Below are 24,959 nucleotides of genomic sequence, written 5' to 3' on the forward strand. Positions count from 1 at the left end.
CACAATAAACAATTTGGAGCTAAGTCAAAGTCATAAAATCGTAGAATGGATTGGGGACTATTGAGAATAACATGTTCAGTTCACAGCTGAAACAAAAGCTCCATAAGCATAAGGACCAGTTTGTACAGCATTAGGTTTTCAAGATCACTCAAAGCAAAAAAAAAGATAAAGTCAAAAAAAGTCAGGAAATCTATCAGAGAAGAAAGGTAAAAGGGATTTCCTGGATGAAACAGTGAAAAGAAACCCTAAGAAAAGGCTATGCAGCAGGACTAAAGAATGGAGGGCTTCAGAAAGAATGCCTTCAAATGAAAAATTGACCTTATATATTTGACTGCATTGAAAACACACAGTTCTTTGGGAGAGTTTAAAGAAAAAATATTAATAACTATAACAACTGAAAATATTCCTAATGCTAGGTGATAAGACTTTTCTTAAAAAAATACATAATTGTACACTATTTGACTCAGGAATAGTTATGTCACCAAAAAAATATAAATATTGAATATGAATTTGACCAAATATGTGATATAATTACAATAGGGTGACAGAAGGAGAAAGGGGTGTGAAGGGCATTACCGGAATTAGAGGGCTCAATCCTATTCTTCCATAGTACAAAGTAAGCAGATCATGTATAAAACAGAAAACCAAAAAAACCCAGCATATATTGTGTAGAAATGTAGAAGTAAAAGCAAAAAAAATTAAAAACAGGAAAATAATTGCCTCCTAGGAGTAGCACTTGGGGTGCTGAAAAAGGTAAGAAACTGTTCTATTTTTCAGTATAAATCACTCTATTGTAATTGATTTTTTTAAAATCATGGACGGGCATTACCATTGATTATATGCAAGTTACATAATTTTGTCAATAATAAAAAATATTACCTTCATTATTCTGAATATACAAAAAGGAGAAAAATAAGCTGGTACAGTGGCTCATGCCTGTAATCCCAGAACTTTGGGAGGCTAAGGCAGGTGAATGCTTGAGCTCAGGAGCTTCAGATGAGCCTCAGCAACAAGGCAAACCCCATATCTAAGAAAAATACAAAAATTAGCAAGGCGTGGTGGTGTGCATCTGTAGTTCCAGCTGAGGTGGGAAGATCACTTGTGCCCTGAAGGTCGAGGCTGCAGTAAGCCATGTTTGTGCCTCTGCACTCCGGCCTGGGCGACAAAGTGAGACCCTGTCTCAAAAGAAGAAAAGAAAAAAATGAACCGTAAGAAATAAGATGGCAGAAATCCTCAAGAAGCAATTATATCTAGATTCAAAGGTGCGCCTTTTTAGGACATACATAATATTATGTATGTCATGATTAAGCAGCACTTAACTCAGGAATGCAGGAATGGGTTAACATGACCAAAATCAGTGTAATTTACTACATAAATGGTGAAAAAAGAAAAATGATGTGATAATCTCAATAGATACAGAAGAGGCATTACTGCCTTAAAATTAATGCCCTAAAAGGTGTTAATGCCCAAAACCTATTTATGATTTTTAAAAAGAATTCTTGGAAGAACAAATCAGAAATTTCTTAACATAATAAAGCATATCTAACGGAAATCTACCACAAACATACTTAACAGAGAAAATTTAGTTACATTCTCTTTGAGATTGAGAAGAAGGTATAAATGTCTTCTCCTTCATCTAACTAGAACAAACACTTAATTCAATATTAGAGGTCCTGGTCAAAGTATAAAATTAGACAATGATGAGAACTAACAGAATTCAACAGGATTGTTGAATCAATAAAATAAATAAATAATGTGGCAGTGTATTGGAAGTAGCAATAAAAAGGTAAACAAGACAGGATTTACTATAAAAGCAGAAAATAACAAATATTTAGAAATTACAATAATAAAAAACTTAAAATCAATTATAGAACAGAAAAAGACCTTTTAAAAAAAGCCACAGCATTCATTGAGACAGTGATTTAACATGGCAAACCCACATCAACTTTCTCCACAGTAATCTAAATTCAAAGACATTCCAATTAAACTCCTAACAAAAATTTCTGCATAACATGACAAACTGATTCTGAAACTTTCATGTTAAACCAAATGTCTACAAAGATTTAAGGTAATGCTGGCAAACAGGGAGACTTGACTTAATACCAGGTATCAATTACAAAGTCATTGTAATAAAAAGTATGGTTACAGAAAGAAAACAGACTGACAAATCAACTGCCTATACTACACATTTGAGAAACAGACTCACTCATTTGTCAGGCCATTTTTCCTACATATGCTATATATGCACAGATCTGAACCATGAGTTTCAAACACTGAATTTTTCTGAATTCATTGTTATATTTAGACTTTACTTATTTCAATCTAGGAAGACTGGAATACATTAGAACTCAAAGATTCAACCTTCATTTTCCTAAAATAGTATTTTCTACAATTTCTGTCCCTAACCTCTAGTGTTCCTCCATCTTCTCCTCCTTCAACCCCAGAAGGTAAGATTTTTCTGTTCTCTGGCAAGGGGGGCTAGAAGACAGACAGATGCTAATCACATATCACATTGTCTCTAAATTAGCATTTTAGCAGAGATTCATTATACAATGCTTTACATGCATAGGTTGAATATCCCTTTACTGAAATGCTTGGGACCGACCGGAAGTGGTTTGGAGTCTGGTTTTTTTCAAATTTGGGAATATCTGCATTATACTTACCAGTTGAGCATCCCTAATCAAAAAGTCCAAAATGCTCCAATGAACTCTTCTTTTGAGCATCATGCTGGCACTCAAAACATTATAAATTTTACAGTATATCGGTGTTTAGATCAGAGATATTCAATCTGTAGCATATTTAATGCATTGTGTTCAAATTATTAGTTCCCTTTCTTTTACCCCAGGTACCCAGTCTGATGTCTCCATATATAAATTCTCAACTAGCTTATACTCTAATTTCTAAAAGAAGAGTTAGTAAAGAAAAAAAGAAGCATGTGATGAGGTGGGTTGCACATGAAATAAACTCTTTCCTATAGTGTAAGTAGCTCTCGTACTTGAACATGCATTAGAATCACTTGGAGAACTTGTCAAAACACAAACTGCTAAACTCCATCCACAGTGTTCCTACTCAATAGGTGTGGGGGTGAGTGGCATCTGTGAAAACTTCCTGGGTGGTGCTAATCCTCCTCTACAGGCTACATTTTGAAAAACACTGCCTTACAGAACACAGATTTATCAAGTAGGGGCAATTTTGTTACCTGAGGAAACTGGGCAATGTCAGAGTATATTTTTGGTTGTCACAAATGGAAAAAGGGGTACTCCTGGCATCTAGTGAGTAGAGACCACAGATGCTGCTAAACATCCTACCATGTACAAGACAACTCCCACAGCAAAGAATTATCTGGCCCAACATATCTGTGGTTGAGGTTGAGAAAACCTGCTATAGAATAAAATACAACTTATTTCAAACATATGATTCACCCATTAAGTTGGTAAAATAATAAATAAATAATAAAAAATTATTAGTGCATTTCAGAAATTTAACATGGAAAAATATTCAAAAATCTTATTTTTTGTCAAATATTAACAACTCTTTGAATTTTACTCTACAGTAAACTACAGCAAAATGAAGTTTTAGAGATATTAATCCAAAAAAGTATACCAAGTTACAAAAGGAAATAAACATTTATGTAATGCTATTGGTAGATAACTATTTTTTTAAAAACTAATTATATTAAAAGACTAGCTTCCTTGAAAAGTAATGACCAACAATGTTTATTTCTTAAGCTGAGTGAAAACAGACAGGTGCTCATTTTAAAATTACGTGTATTTAGATATAAATAAAATAGCTCATAATGAGCACTATGTTTTAAGGAAAAGCAGCAATCACAGCAGTAATCAACCCTAAGTAAATAAGTCTGAGGCATATATGTATATGTGTATATATATATGTATATCTGTGTACACACACACAAACACACACACCAAAAAAAAACACAAACACACACACACACAGACAAATGAACTTACTCCAGTAGGCTGAAAAATAAGTCCATCCATTTCATGGCTCACTTCTTTGGCAAAATTTCCTTCAAGTAGCTATAAAATAAATACACATGTATTTTTTAAAAATATAATAATCACTTTAAAATTATTTAAATTTCTTGATAAACTCTATAAAAACTTCTTCATATGTAAATTGTAAGAACTGAATGAAATACAAAATAAGGGGAAAAGATGGGTCTAAAGGAATCTAGGTTAATACACTATAAGATATGAACACACACACACACACACACACACACACACACACTTCCATTCCTTGGCAGCCAGATATTCTAAACAACAGTCCTAACTACAACAACCAAACTATAAAGCACTGAATAAAGCACTGAAACATATTTTTAAATGTAATCCTAAGCCAGCACAAAAGGAAGAAAGACATAGAAGCAAAAAACAAAGTGAAAGTACAAACTCCGGAAAGTAACACATAAATGGAATAAAAAATAAACACACAAAAAAAGGAAAAGCAAAGAAATGCTTGGGGACAAGAATTTGTAACTACAAACTAGCTCAAAAATGAAGATTATAGTCCAAAACTACAAAGAAACTTGCTTGGGGGCAAGAATCTGTAACCACAAACCAGCTCAAACATAGAGATTATAACCCAGAAATACATTGTGTTTTCTAAGAACCCTTAGAGAATATTTTAAATCTTACTTTGGGGTATTTTTGCATCTTTTCTATAATTTTTCCAAGCAAAGAATTTCATCGCAAGGAATACACAGTAAAAAAATACAAGTAACATTTTTTCAATGCCATATCAACAGAGTTATAGACCCTATACCCTCTAATTAATTCTGACTGAGTTATTTTCATGCATTCTTTCACAGATTCTTATTATTTTGCAGAATTCAATTTGTATATCACTAATGGAAGCCTGAAACACCAATTTCTGCCTTTTGGGAAAGAGAACAAAACATACTTTTAAAGAGCCAGGTGAATTAGTTCATTTTCACACTGTTAATAAAGACATACCCGAGACTGGGTAATTTATGAGGGAAAAGAGGTTTAATGAACTCACTGTTCCACATGGCTGGGGTGACCTCACAGTCAAGGCAGAAGGCAAAGAAGGAGCAAAGGCAATTCTTACATGGTGGCAGGCAAGAGAATGAGTGTCGAGCAAAGGGGGAAGCTCCTTATAAATGCATCAAATCTCACGAGAATTCACTATTATGAAAACAGTATGAGGGGAAACAGCTCCCACGAACCAATTACTTCCCACCAGGTCCCACCCACACCACCAGGTTATCCAGAATCTGGCCAATTAACAGAAAATTCAGGATAGTTCTAGGATTCAAATATGTCTGTATTTGAATGCCTGTGTGTGTGTGTGTGTGTGTGTGTGTGTGTGTGTGTGGATATCCCCATATACACACACACACACACACATATATATATAAACTAATTGTATTAAAACACTAGTTTCCTTTCAAAGTAATGATCAACAATGCTTCTGTAATGACCAACAATGTTTATGACTTTTGTGTTCTATTTTGACTTTTTTCAAATATCCATAAATTAAGTAATCATGGATAAAGGTTCAAACAAGACTTTGTTGTTTCTTATACCACATCATATAAGAAAAGTACCTTGCAGCCAGGTGCCTTTGCTCATGCCTGTAATCCCAGCACTTAGTGGGACCAAGGAGGGCGGATCACATGAGGTCAGGAGTTCGAGATCAGCTTGACCAACACGGTGACACCCCATCTCTATTAAAAATACAAAAAAATAGCTGGGCATAGTTGTGAGCGCCTGTAATCCCAGCTACTACTTATGAGTCTGAGGCAGGAGAATCATCTGAAACCAGGAGATGGAGGTTGCAGTGAGCCAAGATAATGCCATTGCACTCCAGCCTCAGCAACAGAGTGAGACTCCATCTCAAAAAATAAATAAATAAATAAGAGTAACTTGCTAAATTCATACCATTTCTGCTGAGCAATGATGCAATGAAAACCAAATACTGCAATAATCTCTTTAAAAAACCAAAAGGTTAAAAAATTTGTAATCTTTAATCTTTCATTTGCTCTATTTCTATTATAGGTACATCATTTATGACAAGTTATCATGGCTTTTCCAATCTTCAACCAAACTTCTCAAATTCATGTAATGGACCATGTCTGTATATAAAGTATAAAGTAACAATAAAAACAGCCAGTTAGCAAGACTCTACATAGCATGATGTTACCTGCTGCAGAAAAGAAAATGATTTCATTTTTTATTCTACTCTTAACTTTTTATAAATCAGAGCATTTAAAGGACTATGAAAATTCATGGGTCAAAATAAGAGCTTCTCTTCATTACTCTAGACGATATTTCTTTCTTTACTTGACACATAAACTTTTACAATCATCTATCATGTATTAAAGATCTAAAATGAAGTGTTGTGCTCAGCACTTAACATATCATTCAAAATATATAACTAACTCCTCATGAGATGTATATTCTCAAGTTTTTAAGTTATAATTTAAAACTTGCCAGAAAAGGAAATTGAGGCCATCAGACATAAGCAACTAGCCTTAATTCAGACAGGTAAGGCAAAATCACTCAGAACAGATTACAGTAGACTTTAAAAATGAAGAGATAACTAAAGAAAGTCTTATGACTCTTTGAAACAAAGATTTCTGAAACTTCCTAAATATATAAGTCCTCCAAAAGCCACTTAAATTTTATAGACTTGGCCAGGTACGGTGGCTCACACCTGTAATCCTAGCACTTTGGGAGGCTGAGGCAGGGGCTGTTGAGGCCAGGAGTTCAAGACCAACCTGGCCGACAAAGCAAGACCCCATTTCTATATTTAACAAAATTTTTATAGACTTTAAATGTGTTATAGCATATACTATATGAATAAAGTGAATATGAAGAGTTAAAATTCTTGAAGAAAAGTTTTTCTAAGAGATGAAATCTAAAAATATTAACATTGTATGCTTTATTAACTGATTTATATATTCATATAAGATCACATATATAACATGTTTATTAAATTAGAAATATTGCCTTTTGTCTATCCACAATTCTTTCAAAAAAAAAATCCAAACCTGTTATGGTCATCTTCCATATATCAGTATCTTCATCATTAGAGCCAACATTTAAGTCATTTAGGCAGTTTCCATTATTTTTACTGCTGCTATCTCTAATTTACAGCATACATCAAATTATACATGAGACTGTAACTGCAGATGTTATCCCAAGCTATAAGTACCGACTGAATAATGCTAGGAAAATGCTTTTTCCCCTTATTCATTCCATAGATCTATGTTCATAATTTTAGAAGTGCTTTGCTCTTTGAAGATACCTTGAAAAGCCTGGTTTAAGAAAAAGTTCCTCATTCATTTATGATGTGAAAAATAATAAGAGAATGCTGCTTCTACACTGATGATAATAAAAAAGCAGATAATCTATAAAATCATAACTTTTGTTAAGGCCATCAGAAAGCTGGCATCTGCAGGCAACCAAATAAACTGAATCCCAGCCCCTCCAAATGAGGATGAAGTACATAAACTCATTTCTCCTTTGGTAGAGAAAAGGAAGAAGAAGTAGCAGTCATAAAAGTGAGTACAAAGAAGACAACTGAACATCTAACCAATTCTTAAAAACTAAGCCTGGGTGAGTGGAACCATTTAGAATCCCTGGAAGTCCCAAACACAAGAGATATGAAGTTTTTCCCAGGCTTCTATCATGCTTCACAAGAAAGATGACAGGCGGGGCAGGGAACATGAGAATGCCTCACCTTGGTTGTACACAGACGTTAAAACACCCCTGCTTTCCAAACCCTTCTTGATATGACACAAAAGTTACCTGGGAATACATTTATACGCAGCTATACAAGAAGCTGGAGACAGGCTTGGATCAAGGATTTTATATTCATAAAAAGTAGGAAGACTTGGTCCTATGCAAGGCAAAACTTCACTGGCAAAAGGGAGAGGGAAGACCCACTGAGGAAAAGCCCATGTCTGCGATTCAGGTGCCCAGGTTATGCTTAGTATTTCTCAAGCCAGAGAATAAAAACTAAGAAAACTCCACAGTCTCCACAAGTCTGGCACTGAGCAGCAAGAAACAGTTGTTTACATATGGGGAAAAGTACCAGACGTATGCAAATAGAACACTCTGTGGTACAGGGGAGCAGAGCCTACTGAAAGCTAAACGTGAAACAGAAACACCAGGAGAAAACTATTTTATACTCTAGGCATTACAATAAATACAAGTAACAGTAGCCAACTACTGAGAAAATGTGAATTCTTTGGAGTACTTTAGATATAATTATATAGCAACACACAGAACAGACTGATTTAACCACTACCCCTCCCTACCCACAAATGAAGCCTATTAACAAACTAAAAGAAGGATTCCTGTTACCGAGCATAAAGATACTTACCTCAGTCTCTTTTGTTCACATAGGAAAAAACTCCACGAAAGACACCTAATTTTAAAATTATCTCTCTCAAACACACATACACAAAAGAAAAATAAATGACCTATAGTCAAAGAAAAGGCAATCGACAGAAGCAGACAAAGAGAGGGTCTATATTTTGGAATTATCAAAGGCTTTAAAAATAACATTTACAAAAAAACAACAGATGCTGGTGAGGTTGTGGAGAAAAGGGAATACTTTTACACTGTGGGTGGGAGTATAAATTAGTTCAACTATTGTGGAAGACAGGGTGGTGATTCCTCAGAGAACTAGAGGCAGAAGCATCATTTGACCCAGCAATCCCATTACTGGATATATACCCAAAGGAATATAAATTATTCTCTTATAAACATATATGCACATGTAAATTCACTGCAGGACGATATATAATAAGCAAAGTAACTGAATCAACCTAAATGCCTATCAATGATAGACTGGATAAAGAAAATGTGGTACAAATACACCATGGAATACTATGCAGCCATAAAAAGAAACAGGATCATGTCTTTCAGGGACATGGATGGAGTTGGAAACCATTATCCTCAGCAAACTAATACAGGAACAAAAAAACAAATACTGAATGTTCTCACTTGTAAGTGGGAGTTGATTGATGAGACCACATGGACACATAGGGGTGAACAACACATACTAGGCACCTGTGAGGGGCGTGGGGAGAGGGAGAACATCAGGAAGTATAGCTAATGGATGCTGACTTAATATCTGGGTGATAGCATGATCTGTGCAATAAACCACCATGGTACACGTTTTCTTATGTAACAAACCTGCACATCCTGCACATGGTACCCTGAACTTAAAAAGTTGATAAATGAATAAAAATAACATTTTAAATGATCTAGACAAAAAAGTGGGAAACATGCATAAACAGATATGGAGTTTCAGCAGAGATGGAAACAATAAAAATGAAACCATTGAAAATGCAGAAATGAAAACACACAACATCAGAGAAAAAGATGTTAACCAGTGGGAATGATAATCAATGAGATTATCCACAGACTGGACACAGCAGAGGAAGGTCACTAAACTTGAAGAAGAAAGGTATGGTACTTTTTCAAACTGAAATACAAAAAGAAAAAAGAGAGGAAAAAGAAACAGCACTGAGAATCAAAGAGCTGGGAGACTACAGCCAAAGATAGAACACTTGTATGGCTGGAACGTGATAAGGAAAAGAAAGGTATAAGAGAGCAAAGAAGCAACTGAGAGAAATAATGCTTCCAATTGCTAAAAAATCAATTAAACACATACACACACACACACACACACACACACACCCCAATGGACTCCAAGAGGACTGGAAGAAAGATGTAAGCAAAAAAAAAAAAACCAAAAAACAAAACAAAACATGTAGAATTCCCATAGTCAAAAACCAGCAAGAAGGGGGAAAAGACTACAGGCAGAGAAACAAAAATAAGATTGACGGCAGCCTCCTTTTCTGAAATTATACCAGCCATAAGACAATGAAGCCTTACTTTAAACATATTAATATAAACAATGTTGATCCAAAAATCTTTAGCAAATGAAAATATCTTTCAATAACAAAGGCAAATAGTTCTTTTTCAGACAGACAATAGCTGATAAAACATATTTCTACCAAGCCTGAACATAAGAAACTTAAAGAGAAATTTTCAGGTAGAAGGAATATGATACAAGAATAAAATCTGTATCTAAACCAAAATAATGAAGAGCATTAGAACAGTTAAAAACTAGAATAAATGTAAGAAATCTGTGTTCCTCTTGCTTTTCTTACAATATAACTGACTAAGTAAAGTAAAAATATTAACAATGTATTATGAATTTTATAACATATGTAAAAGCAAAATGTATAAAAGGAAATGAGGTAAGAACCCCAACTATGAAAGTAGTATGCTATTATTTAAAAGTAAATTGTGAAAAGAGATACTATAAACCTTAGTATAGTAAACTTTTAGCAAAATATACACAAAGATATATATATCTGGTAGGCCCAAAAAGTGGAGATATAATGGAATAAGGACATTCTCAAGTAATCCAAATGATGACAGGACAAAAGGAAAAAAGAAAATAAGAAAACATGGGGCAAGCCATGTAGTAAATCAAGTAGAGGATAGTATATTTAAACCAGATTGTTTTTTTCATTTCTAATGATATTTCTTCTAGAAATCACATTACAAAGTCAACAAGCAGAAACTGTCATTACTAATAAATTTTTTTAAGAAATCAAGAACCAGCTGGGTGTGGTGGCTCATGCGTGTAATGCCAGCACTTTGAGGAGGCAGAGACAGGCAGATAGCTTGAGCCCAGGAGTTCAAGACCAGCCCAGGCAACATGGAAAAACCCCATCACTACAAAAAATACAAAAATTAGCCAGGCCACAGTGGTGTGCACCTGTAGTCCCAGCTACTTGGGAGGCTGAGGTGGGAGGATAACTTGAGCCCAGGAACAGTGAGCCAAGATCATGCCACTGCATTCAAGCCTAAGTGACAGAGTAAGATCCCATCTAAAAAAAAAAAAAAGGAGCAACTGTATATACAGTGTCTACAAACAGCCCACTTTGTACATAAAGAGCCCATTAGATAAAAGGTACAGGGATGGAAAAAGATGTCAAATCCAGTGCTAATGGAAAAAAAGCTAAAGCATCTAGGCTATATTAATATAAGACAATGAAAACTTAAGAACAAGAAATTACTAGAGATGAGAACAATACATACCAACAAAGGGGGTCAATTCATCAACAATCCGTAACTATCTTAAATGTATACATGCCTTAAAAAAAAGCCTCAAAATAAAACTGACAAAATAGATAAGAAAAATAGTGGGGGAATCCTCAATTATACATGAAGAATACAAATAGTGGGGAAAAATCACTAGTAGTAAAGACGTCTTGAAAAAACTTAGAGAGCACAAGCAGACAGAAAACTAGTAAGGATATAGAAGACTAGATCACTATAAAACAACCTGACCTAATTGACATTTATAAAATACTCCACCCAAACCGGGAAAAAATACTTTTTTTCCTAAGTCCATATAACACATTTCAAAGTATACTCTCTGACCATAATGAATTAAATTAGTTGTCAGTATTTGGAAAGTCACCCAATGTTTGAAAATTAAATGACACACTTCTAAATAACCCACAAATAAAAGAGAAATTAAAACAAAAATTTTAAAGTATTTTAAACAATGGAAACAAAAATACAGTAGGTTAATATTTGAGAGATGCAGCTAAAGCTTATGTACAGAAAATTTTGCTGCCTGAAATACTTAATTAAATAGTAGGTCAATGACTGGGCACAATGGCTCATACCTGTAATCCCAACACTTTGGGAGGCTGAGGTGAGAGGATCACTTAAGGCCAGGAGATCAAGACCAGCCTGGGCAAATAGCGAGACCTCATCTCTACCAAAAATTTAAAAATTAACCAGGCAAGGTGGCTAGCACCTAAGTTACAGCTACTTGGGAGGCTGAGGCAGGAGGATCATTTAAGCCCCAGAGGTTGTAGCTGCAGTGAGTCCTGATTGCGCCACTGCACTCCAACCTGGGCAACAGAATTAGATATTGCCTCAGAAAAACAATTTTTTACCCATTTTTATTTTAAAAAAATGTTTTTTAAAGAAAAAAGATTACAAATCAATGACCTCAACTTCCACCTTAAGAAAGTAGGGAGAACTGTAAAGAATTTCATAATCTCGGATATAAACAACAGCCATTTTAGCTGAGATAGTGTACACAATAAAAGCAACTTCTCCCCTCCTAAGGCTAAGACCAGACCTCACTGAAGACAGAACAGCTATAGATACTGGATGGTGACGCTGATGAAACGCCTCAGCTGCTTATAAAGATGGAAGCTGTCTCAAAGCAGTATGTCCAAATTTAAATTTTTAGGATATTGAGTAATAGGTAGAAATGAAATTTCCAAAGTGAAAGTGGCTAAATCAAAATTAAGTCACTGAGATAAAAATTTCGAAGAAATTGAGAGGCCAAGCCTGTAGGTCAAACTGAACACTGGGAAGTTGTATTCAGCAAGGATGATGGGCAGCCTTTGAGAGAAGAGTCTGTCAGGCACAGTCTCCATGAAAGGAGGAGTTACCAAAAAGCAAAAAAAAAAAAAAAAAAAGGAGTCTCAATATGCTTAAAATAGCATGACTTGAAAGGTCAGGTTTTATTCAGTAATTTAAATATTAGATATAATTTTAAACTCACGTTGATATTCTTTTGTCTCTGAAGTTAAAGTCAAAAAATAAACTACTGTTTCTTTTTCTCCTTTTCTATACATAAGGTAAAATGTATTCACCGGTTGCACTGGTATTCCAATGTAAGAAGTACTAAGCTAAGTTTTTCATAGATAATTTACTGGTTGATAAACATCTCAATAAAAATATAATCGCATGCAGTGTCCATGAGGTAGATATTTCCTGACTGCCTTCCAATGCTAGAAACCAAGCCAGCATTAGGGATATGAGGACCCAATAAAAACATAAGCCTAAGCCAACATGCCTAACTAATACCTTAATTTCAATTTGACAGTAAAAAACATTTAAATGCAATGATGTAATTACAATTTCTCCCGGTCAATCTTTCTTCAGAAACATGGTTTTACTTCAATTACCCTAAATGTTTTTAAAACATTTCTTACAAATAAAAGAATCTTAATTTAGAAATGTTTAATAGAAAAATCTTGGAGAAATTTTAAAATGGAATACATGGTCAATTATCCTAAACTAGGATATGATCCTTTTCAGAATAACAATTTTCTTGATAATTTTTCCCCCAGACAAAATTAGAAGATAACTGGATGAAAAGTAAAACAGTAGACATAATATATCAATTTTTAATAAAGCACAATCATTTTCATAAGGTTTTTTCTATAAAACTTAAATTTGCTTACTTATGAACAGAATTTTATCTTTGAATACCATCTGAAATATCTTACAGAAGCCAGGTAGCAGGGAACAAAGATTGGAGGAACTCACAAAGGTTATACCAGATGACTGCCTCTGAGTTGATATTTTATACGTCTATGAATCATGATGTAACTGAAAGCCAAGTCATTATAAATGCATAAGCAGAGAAAGGTAATGCAAAAGGCTTGAAATTAGAAACATGAGAAACAAAATAGAAACTGGAAAGTTACAAAGCATAGAAAGGAGCCTTCTAAAAATAATAAGCATAATGACAACTTCAGACTACAGTGAAGAAGAAAATGAATCGCCAATGTTATTAGGAATATGATTTGGCAATATCAATTCATTATAGTATAGAAAAATATACCAATGAAATACTTAAACAAAAAAGAATAAACTATCTCTGCCTTTGAGTTCTGGTCTAGTCTACTCAGACATTTGTAGAGTAGATATTCCCACAAAGCCTCAACTCCCTGCTGGAGAATACTCAATATAGTAACTTCTATCTCTGGACACTTTTATGTCCTTTCATAACTCCCTCAAAAATCCAAAGTTTCATTTTAAAAATCCCCCCAAAATGGAAATTCGGACTCCCCTGGATAGTAATCTTTATTGGTTTTCAATCCCAAAATCTAACTTCTAGTTCAGGTTGTGATTATTCAATGCTTCTGTACTCGGGATATACTTCTAATGAGTAAATAATCATTCTACAAGTCATCCTGCTTGCTCATCACAAAGCCAACATCATTATCTTCTTTTTAAAAAGAATGATTTGATTGCCACTATTTACCAATAGTGCCTAAACAACTATGTCATTCAGGTTAGCTAATCAAAATATAAATCGTTTCTACAATACTATTATTGGCTCTTTCACCAACCCACATTATTGCAATCTAAAAGAGACATAATAATTCTGGTGAGTCCTATTTGACAAGTTAGAAAATCTTAAAACAAAATTCCTCTAGAAAATATAACTGCTTATTTTCGGCTTCCGTAAGTCTTATTTTTACCAAAATCCCTTCATAGTTCCACAAAGTAGTCAACTGCATCCTCATGGAACAAGAAAAGCTCTTGTCAGATTTCCAATTTTTCTAATTTCATAATTTAGGCCTCATTTGCTCATTCAACAAACATTCACTTAGTACCAATAACTGACAACCACTGTGTTAAGTGTTTGAGATTTAAAAGAGATTACTCGATCTCTATCTTGGAAGAGCGGATGGTAGGATCTAGCATGGAGACTCCAAACTCAAATGTCTATACATGCCAGGCCATAACCTGAACTGGACTGGGTATATATGGTAAGATGGACACATGAGACCAACTGGAGAGGGCATCCTCATCTACAAGCAGTCAAATTCAATGTTGTTTACATATCATATTGTCAGCTCACACTTTATGAAGCTCATGAATTTGAGTTAACATGGGCCTAAATACACATAAAATTGTTATTTTACCTTAAATGCTTTCAATAAAGATGGTTAAAGACTTCTAAGTGAATAAAACAACAATTATATTTTCATCTATCATTTAAGGATTTATTCAAATATTTACTGAGTACTAAGTACACAGCTATTTTTTTGAAAATGATGAGAAGAGCAAGAGAAGGAGGAGGTAACACATACAAAACTATTAATATATGCCAGGTACTGTTCCAAGCACTTTATGCATTTTAACTGATTTTTAAACAATGCCCTAAAGAGTTAAAGAGACCAGTGACTGGCAGAAATTATTGAGCTTGCAAGGTGACAAATTAAAAAAAAAAAAAAAAAACTTGCTGAAATGCTGAAACTCCCTTCACTTATGATATTGAAAACCTGGCTGAAATCATTTGGAACCGATATGGCCAACTGGCGTTTGCACAGAGAACAAACTTGCCAGTGTCATAGATCCAATTTCCACTGCAGGCTTCATACTAACTCCCCCTGAAACCTGCAGGTGAGATCCATGAGGTAGTATGACTGTGCATGCCTGAGGACTTTCCAGACCTCCCCTTTCCTCCCACCAATCACCTACCAATCCCAAAACCCGCTCCCTAAACCTTTTCTAATGAAATTACAGCTTTCAAGTCAGCAGAGAGAGAGATTTGAGCTGGACTCCTTTCTCTTTGTTAGTCGACTTTCAATAAAAAGCTTTTCTTTTCTCAAAATCTCAAGTGTCATAATATTAGCTTCTAACACATCAGGCAGCAAGCTCTTTTGCTCGGTAACAGTTTTAGCCTCATAATTATCATATAAAGTAAAGATTAATGTTATTTTCACTTTAAAGGTAAAGTTTAGAACTTGCCTAAGGTTACACAGCAAGAAAGTGAGAATCCAGATTCATTCTGGCTCCAGAGTTCATGTTCTTTTTTTTTAATGAGACTTTTGCATTGTCAGAGTTCATGTTCTTAACTGCTATTCTCAATTAGAGTCTCAGAGTCTCTTAATCTCTAGTCTAGGTTATATGCTCTTTCAATAAACTATCAAAGTATCCCGTGCTTCCCTCCATCACAGGCTTTTCCCATCTTTCTGACTACTAAATTGACATGTATCCTTTTTGAGGTCAGGAATCACTTAAATTCATTGTATTTCCAACATCTGTTACAATAATCTGGTGCACAGTAAGCTCTCACTCAACAAATATGTGTTAAGTATAAAATGAATAACACACTGCAAGGATCTATGACAATCAACTGGTACGGTTAGGTTATATCCATAGGTTATAGGTTAGGTAGAAAAATATATAGACTGAATTATCCCAAGAGGTTGTGTAAAATGAAAACATCAAAACTTGTAAGAGAAATTTAAAAGTTGTTGATCAGAGTTGTGTACATATTATGAAAAGAATAACATTTTAAAAAGCTAAAATCATCTCTCATAATAACTTTCTCACAAATCATCCTTTATTACCTATATTTATCTCCAGTGAAAACAACAGTAATGATATCCTAACTCGGCAGAAAGGGTTGTTTCTAGGTTAATCTACTTTCTTCAAACTATTTCTACTCAATAAAGCTGAAACTGACTTTCTAAAACAAACTATTTGCCATGTGTTATGGCCATATCTAAAAATCTTTGAATGCTCTTTACTGTCTATATTCCAAGGTGCCTTACCATGGTTTTTGAAGCCCTTTTTTTCCTGGGAAAACTTTCCTGAATACATCTATAATGAAACCACAAGGAAATGCTTACCTTTTCTAAATGTTTATATACTTTCATATCATTAAGCTTTTGGTTCATGCTATACTCTGTATCCACATTGCAGCTGCTAAGAAATATAAGCAAATATTTGTTTTGTGGGTAGAGAAGCATGTATGACCCACAAGTACAGAAGAATAGTAATTACTTTTGGAATGATGTACAAATACAATGGATATTTAGCCATAAATACATAATGCAGTAAAAATACAACTAAACTGCATAAATGACTGGTCTGGATGTCATGAGGGAGAAAAGGTAGAGAGATTTAAAAAAAAAAAAAAAAAGGAAAAAGCTAAAGAGTTCTAATTTGAACAAAAAGGGAAAATCATTTATTTGTAAAAGAAAATTTCAGATTTTCAAACAAAGAGTAATATGAGAAATTGCAAAAAATACACCCTCTGTTTAAATAGGTATGTTGAAGAATTCGCTTTACCAAAGAGACGTCCTGGCCTTTGCCCTCAGCTACTGGGAGATGATCTCTAGGGACTCATCTACCTGATCTCCAAAGGATCTAGAGACCAAATGTATTAGCCTGAACTTTTGGGAGGAGATAAAGACTAAAGGTCAGACACGCAGACAGTATGTGAACAAAACCCAGTATAAATTGTGGACACCAAAACTTGCATTAACTTCCCTGGACTGTCATATATCATCGCCAGGAAGAGGTAACACCATCCATGACCCCACCAGGAAAAGACAACCAGAAGCTTTGCTTTTGAGCCCTTCCCAGAGTCTGCCCATGTGTCTCTCCTTTAGCTGGTTTTAGTATGTGTCCTTTCATTATAATAAAACTATAATTCTAAGTATAGTGTTTCTCTGAGTTTTGTGAGTCATACCAGTGAATTATCAAATCTGAGGGAGTCAGTAGGGACCTCAGTATTTATAGCCAGCAAGTCTGCGGTAAAGAAGGTCCCACCCCAAAACTTGCGGCTGGTGTTTGAAGCAAGGACCATGTGGTTGGCCTAAATGTATTCCAATAGGTTTTTGTCACTGTATTTCTCTAGTTGATATAATTTCAGCTGTCCTCAAAGTCACACCCAACAGCAGGAAAGCTTATGACTTCCCCTGTGAGGGATTATTGCCAAGAGGCTGTTCAGGAAGTGGCAGAATGTAGAATGATGCCATAGTTGCCTTCTCTGTTAATGAGTAAAGTGACCCAGTTAGCCACCACAGATGAGACCTTTAGCTTTGCTTTAATAGACATTGAATATCTCCGGATGAGGACAACCCACACTGAGATACCAAATGGCATTTTAGCTGTAAACTAAACATGTTCTGCAGCCTAATAAAGTAACAGGAAAATGGAAGTGAGACTTTCAGAAATAAACTTTACTTTCCACAATATAAAAAAGTATAATATTTCCCTATTCTTTCTATCAATTTTAAGCTAGGACAGAAGGAGAAAGCTCAAAGTCATATAAAAAAGTGAGACCTAAGATTTATATCTAGAATGTTGTATGAAATATACTGTGAACAAAACAACAAAATATGTATACCTCTATTACAGTGATTTTATTTCCTGTATTTAAAATTAAGCATTTACCAACAATTTAATGCAGCAAAGTATGACATGGTTCACTGGGATGCGACATAACACCTTTAAAGAATACTAACTTTCATTCATTTTATCATTAGGCTCCAATGTCTAGATTAAAGTTCCTTTAGTTATCTTCCATGTATCTATATGTACATTATCTCCCAGAAAGTTTCCATCCTACTTCAGTCTAGTGAGTTACAATCTTCTCATGGTGTACACACACGTGTATACAGTATATGTGGACATATATGTGCACTTATAGTACCTAAGCTAAGACTAAGAATTCTAAGAACATGCAAAAAGAAGGGCAAAGTACACAAAAGAGAGAAGAAATGAAAGTCTTGAATGAGCAAAAAAAATGAATAGAACCAGTGGGACAAAACCCATAGCGTATAATGGGCTGTTTGACATAAAATACTAGGTATCAGAGGTATATTTTAGGTACTGGAAAAGCAATGTACTTAATCCAGTAACAACCCCAATTCAAATTTACTACTCTTTTGTTCTCAAATGAAACTATGAGTCATTCAAGCTTCCACTTGAAAATAACATTCAAAAAAATCTTTGTGAGCATCCTAGAATCAGTAATAAAACCTATTCTACTTATATCTAGATAAAACATTGATTTACAATACACCAAAACTTAGAAAAGGTGACCCGGATATATGAGTACTTAAATTTTCAATGTAATTGTTTCCTGGAAGTAATCACAGTTTAAGGGGGAAGTGGGGACCATAAGGGTTATACAGGCTGCCGGAGGATTCTCATTATTTCCAAACAATAATATAAAGACCTAAAACTATTCACATAAAAATCATCACTGGAACTTTGAACTCAATCCTAAAAGTCTGGCCAGTGAATACAGTCCCAGACCTCAAGCACCAAAAGAGAAGTTTTAACTTGTTGCAAGCTCTAGAGACATACTGAAAAACAAAGGCGGCACCCTGTAAACTCTAGAGCAAAAACCACTCTGGTCTAGCATAACTAAATGAAATCCTAAACATATACATGGCTTTCATTTAAACTGCTTTCTTCTCAGACAGCAAAAAGGAATATGAAAGGAATTCAGAACCTCTTCATACCATGTATCTGGACTCAGTAGGTACAGTTATCTTACTTCAGACATATCAGACAGATGGAATTTAAAAGCTACAGTTTTTGGATCTTCTACAGCTTGATTTTTCTGGTCATCGCATCAAAAATGTGGGCCAGGCAGTGGCTCACACCTGTAATCCAAATGCATTGAGAGGCCATGGTGTGAGCATCACTTGAAGCCAGGAATTTAAGACCAGCCTGGGCAACCTTTGCTGCCCAGATCATGTCTCTACAAAAAAATAAGTTAAAAAAAAAAAAGGCAGGGGGAAGAGTAGATATATATATATACATACATACATACATACATACAACACATACATACAGCCATACAGACACATGCATATTCTCCAAATATCAGAAAATTAATAAACCACTCTGAACTATATCACGTCTCCTCTCCTCAAACTAATCAGGAACCTTGACCCTAATACGTCAGGTACTTTGCCAAACTCTGAGACTAAATAACTAACCTAACCCATGCCTTCACCGTCCACATCTATTCACATCATTTTTAAATCATTCTTCTATACAGATGTAAGATGAGTCAACATTTAACAGTTTAATTCCTTTTATCCATCTGTAATTTCCATCAGGTTAAGCATCATGTGCAACTGTTCCTGAGTATTCTTAAACACCTAAAAACATAGCCAAATATACTACCATTTTTTGAAAGTGTATTAGAAACAAAAGCTCAAGGATAACCAGGAGCATAATTTAAGTTTCTTTTGGGTCAGGCACAGTGGCTCCCGCCTGTAATCCCAGCACTTTGGGAGGCCAAGGCAGGAGGATCACCTGAGGTCAGGAGTTCCAGACCATCCTGCCCAACATGGCAAAACTCTGTCTCTACTCAAAATACAAAAATTAGCCAGGCATAGTGGCACATGCCTGTAATCCCAGCTACTCAGGAGGAAGAGGCAGGAGAACTGCTTCGACCCAGAAGGCCAAGGTTGCAGTGAGCTGAGACTGCGCTCTAGCCTGGGCAACCAGAGTCAGACCGCAACTCAAAGAAAAAAAAAAGTTTTTTTTGTCCGTCAGGAACCAAATCAAATCAAGCTAAAGATGAATGCATACTTACTAATGAAATAAGGTTATGAAATTAACTACCAATTCATTATGAGTATAATAAACCCAGTTTAAAAGGCTTTAAAATTGTACCACAAAAGCCATAATCAACAAGAGAAAAATAATTTTGTGATACATACTGAGAACAGTTTTAATAAAACTAAGTTTTAAAATCAGCAAAAAATGACTTTGCAAAATTTAATCATGTTTTTTCTACACAGAACTATATTTAGATAGCCAAAACCATTTATGTGATCAAACATTTCTCTATCTTCTGCAAGGCATAATAAATAAAAATAAAGGAAAATCCTTTTTCCTGGAGGAGGATCCAAGATGGCCAAATAGGAACAGCTCAGGAGTGCAGTTCCCAGCAAGAACAACACAGAGAGCAAGTGCTTGCAGCATTTCCAAGCAAATTTTCACTGCGCACAGACCAGGAAATTCCAAGGCCGAAAAGTGCCAAAAGTTTTCAGCACAGCTGGTACCACAGGTTGGCACACAGAAACTCACACAAATCTAGGCAGTGCTCTCAACTGGCCCCTGGAACCCCTGGGAGACAGAGCCACCCATTCAACTGAAAGGGAGGGACTGAGAGAGGGAGCCAGGAGATCTGCCTTGGTGGGTACCACTCCCACAGAATAAGCAATCCGAAACACTCTGGATTGAGAGTTTTACACCAAGTGCAGCAGGACCTGGGACGGTCCAGCTCAGTGGGGTAAAGGGCATCCACCACTACTGCGGAAGTCTGCCAATACCAAAGCAGTTCACACACCAGCTGGGCAGAGCTTGCAGCAGCTCAGCAACACCTCTGTTGGCAGACTGTGACTAGACTACTCTGTGTGGGGCAGGGCATCTCTGAAAAAAGGCAGCATCACATCAGGGACTTACAAATAAAGCTGACCTTCCTAGGTCAGAGAACCTGGGAAAAGACGTGGTTATGAGATCTGCTGCAGCAGACTTAAATTTACCTGGCCAGCATCTCTGAATGGATCAACAGAGCTCCCAGTACAGCACTTGAGCTTCTATAAGGGACAGACTGTCTCCTCAAGCAGCTCCCCGACCCCATATACCCAAAGAGACATCTCATAAAGGAGAGCTCAGGCCAACATCTGATGGGTACCATTCTGGGATGAAGATAACAGAAGACCAAACTGGCAGCAACCCTTACTGTTCTGCAGCTCCCGTGGGTGATCCCCAGGCAAGCAGGGTCTGGAGGGGACCTCCAGCAGTACTGCAGCAGAGGGGTCTGACTGTTAGAAGGAAAACTAAGAAACAGAAACAAATAGCTTAACATAAACAAAAAGGACGTTCACTCAGAGACCTCATCCAAAAGTCACCAACTACAAAGACCACAGGTATATAAAGCCACTAAGATGGGAAGAAACCAGCACAAAAAGGATGAAAACGCCAAAACCTAGAACACCTTTCCTCCTCCAAGGGATCACAACTCCTCACAAGCTAGGGATCAAAGTTGGATGGAGAATTAATCTGATGAATTGACAGAAACAGGCTTTAGAAGGTGGGTAATAACAAACTTCTCAGGGCTAAAAGAACATGTGCTAACCCAATGCAAAGAAACGTTGGAAAAAAAGGTTAGATGAGATGCTAACTAGAATAAACAGTTTAGAGAAGAACATAAATGACTTGATGGAGCTGAAAAACACAGCATGATAACTTCATGAAGCATACCTAACTTTCAACAGCCAAATCAACCAAGCAGAAGAAAGGATATCAGAGACGGAAGATCAACTCAATGAAATACAATGAGAAGGCAAGATTAGAGAAAAAAGAGTGAAAAGAAATGAACAAAGCCTCCAAGAAATATGGGATTATGTGAAAAGACCTAATCTACGTTTGATAGGTGTATCTGAATGTGACGGAGAGCATGAATCCAAGCTGGAAAACATTCTTCAGAATATTATCCAGGAGAACTTCCCCAAACTAGCAAGGCAGGCCAACATTCAAGTCAAGGAAATACAGAGAACACCACAAAGATATTCCTCAAGAAGAACAGCCCCAAGGCACATAATTGTCAGGCTTACCAGGGTTGAAATGAAGGAAAAAATGCTAAGGGCAGCCAGAGAGAAAGGTCGAGTTAACCACAAAGGGAAGCCCATCAGACTCACAGCGGATCTCTCAGCACAAACCCTACAATCCAGAAGAGAGTGGGGGACAATATTCAACATCCTTAAAGAAAAGAACTTTCAACCTAGAATTTCATATCCAGCCAAACTAAGCTTCATACATGAAGGAAAAATAAAATCCTTTACGACAACAATTGCTGAGAGATTTCGTCATCACCAGACCTGCCTTACAAGAGCTCCTGAAAGAAGCACTAAACATAGAAAGGAATAACCGGTACCAGCCACTCCAAAAACATACCAAATGGTAAAGACCATCGACACCATGAGGAAAATGTGTCAACTAATGGCAAAGCAACCAACTAGCATCAAAATGGCAGGATCAAATTCACACATAACAATATTAACCTTAAATGTTAATGGGCTAAATGCCGCAATCAAAAGACACAGACTGGTGAACTGGATAAAAAGTCAATACCCACTGGTGTGCTGTATTCAGAAAACCCATCTCACATGCAAGGACACACATAGGCTCAAAATAAAGAGATGAAGGAAGATTTATCAAGCAAATGGAGAGCAAAAAAAAGGCAGGAGTTGCAACCCTAGTTTCTGATAAAATGGACTTTAAACCAACAAAGATCATAAGAGACAAAGAAGGTCATTACATAATGGTAAAAGGATGCATCAAGAAGAGCTAATGATCCTAAATATATATACACACAATACAGGAGCACCCAGGTACATAAAGCAAGTACTTAATGGCCTACAAACAGACGTAGACTCCCACACAGTAATAGTGGGAGACTTTAACACTCCACTGTCAATATTAGACAGATCAACAAGACAGAAAATTAACAAGGATATCCAGGACTTGAACTCAGACCTGGACCAAACAGACCTAATAGACATCTATAGAAATCTCCACCCCAAATCCACAGAATATACATTTTTCTCAGCACTGCATTGCATCTACTCTAAAATTGACCATATAATTGGAAGTAAATCACTCCTCAGCAAATGCAAAAGAACAGAAATCATAACAGTGTCTCAGACCACAGGGCAATCAAATTAGAAATCTGAATTAAGAAACTAAGTCAGAACTACACAACTTCATGGAAACTGAAAAACCTGCTCCTGAATGTTGACTGGATAAACAATGAAATGAAGACAGAAATAAAGATTTCTTTGAAATCAACGAGAACAAACACACAAAGTACCAGAATCTCTGGGACACATTCAAAGCAGTGTCTAGAGGGAAATTTATAGCAATAAATGCCCATGTGAGAAAGAAGGAAAGATTTAAAATCGACATCCCATTGTCAAAATGTAAAGAGCTAGAGGAGCAAGATCAAAAAAAACTCAAAAGCTAGCAGAAGACAAGAAATAACTAAAATCAGAGCAGAACCAAAGGAGACAGAGACACAAAAATCCCTTCAAAAAATCAATAAATCCAGGAGCTGGTGTTTTGGAAAGATCAACAAAATAGACTGCTAGCAGAAAATAAAAAACAAAAGGGAGAAGAATCAAATAGATGTAATAAAAAATGAAAAAGGGATACCACTACTGATTCCACAGAAATACAAACGATCATAAGAGATTACTGAAAACAACTCTATGTACATAAACCAGTAAATCTGGAAGAAATGGATGAATTCCTGGACACTTGCACCCTGCCAAGCCTAAACCAGGAAGAAGTCAAAACCCTGAACAGACCAATAAGAAGGGCTGAAGTTGAGGCAACAATTAATAGCCTACCAACCAAAAAAATTCCGGGTCCAGACGGGCTCACAGCTGAATTCTAGCAGACATACAAAGAGGAGCTGGTATCATTCCTGTTGAAACTATTCCAAACAATACAAAAACAGGGAATACTTCCCAAATCATTTTATGAGACCAACATCATCCTGATACCAAAACCCAGCAGAGACTCAATAAGAAAAGAAAACTTCAGGCCAATATCCACAATGAACATAGATGCAAAACTCTTCAATAAAATACTGGCAAACCGATTGCAACAGCAAATCAAAGAGCTTATCCATCAAGATCAAGTAGGCTTCGTCCCGGTATGCAAGGCTCGTTCAACATATGCGAGTCTATAAACATAATCCACCACATAAACAGAACCAAAGACAAAAACCACGATTATCTCAAGAGATGCAGAGAAGGCCTTTAACAAAATTCAACAGCACTTTATGCTAAAAACTCTCAATAAACTAGGTATCGAAGGAACATATCTCAAAATAATAAAAGCCATTTATGACAAACCTACAGCCAATATCATACAGAATGGGCAAAAACTGGAAGCATTCCCTTTGAAAACCAGCACTAGGCAAGGATGCCTTCTCTCACCACTCCCATTCAATATAGTATTGGAAGTTCTAACCAGAGCAATTAGGCAAGAAAAAAAAATAAAGGGTATTCAATTAGTAAAGGAGGAAGTCAAACTGTCTCTATTTGCAGATGACATGATTGTATATTTAGAAGACCCTATCATCTCAGCCCAAAATTTTAAACTGATAAGCAACTTCAGCAAAGTCTCAGGATACAAAATCAATGTGCAGAAATCACAAGCATTTCTACACACCAATAACAGACTAAGAGAGAGCCAAATCAAGAATGGATTCCCATTCACAATTGCTACAGAGTGGGAATACAACTAACAAAGCATGTAAAAAAAAACCTCTTCAAAAAG

General features: G+C 35.9%; 1 protein-coding gene across 3 annotated transcripts in view; it reads right to left on the reverse strand.

The window, feature by feature from the left end:
* The window catches only part of RNGTT (RNA guanylyltransferase and 5'-phosphatase), a 343,904-nt gene that overhangs the window by 171,488 nt on the left and 147,457 nt on the right, over positions 1-24,959 (reverse strand). For 2 of the 3 annotated variants that reach the window (XR_013534377.1, XM_002746807.4), the window contains exon 12: positions 3,972-4,040. The exons of the other annotated variant lie outside the window; for it this stretch is intronic. Coding sequence is in view for 1 of the 2 variants with exons in the window: in XM_002746807.4 (XP_002746853.1) it covers positions 3,972-4,040 (69 nt within the window). In the remaining variant the exon portion in view is untranslated. The remainder of the gene's footprint in view (positions 1-3,971; positions 4,041-24,959) is intronic. 3 annotated transcript variants of the gene reach the window in all.

This window comes from Callithrix jacchus, chromosome 4 (assembly GCF_049354715.1).
Source record: "Callithrix jacchus isolate 240 chromosome 4, calJac240_pri, whole genome shotgun sequence".
In the NCBI taxonomy this organism is placed as follows: domain Eukaryota; kingdom Metazoa; phylum Chordata; class Mammalia; order Primates; family Cebidae; genus Callithrix; species Callithrix jacchus.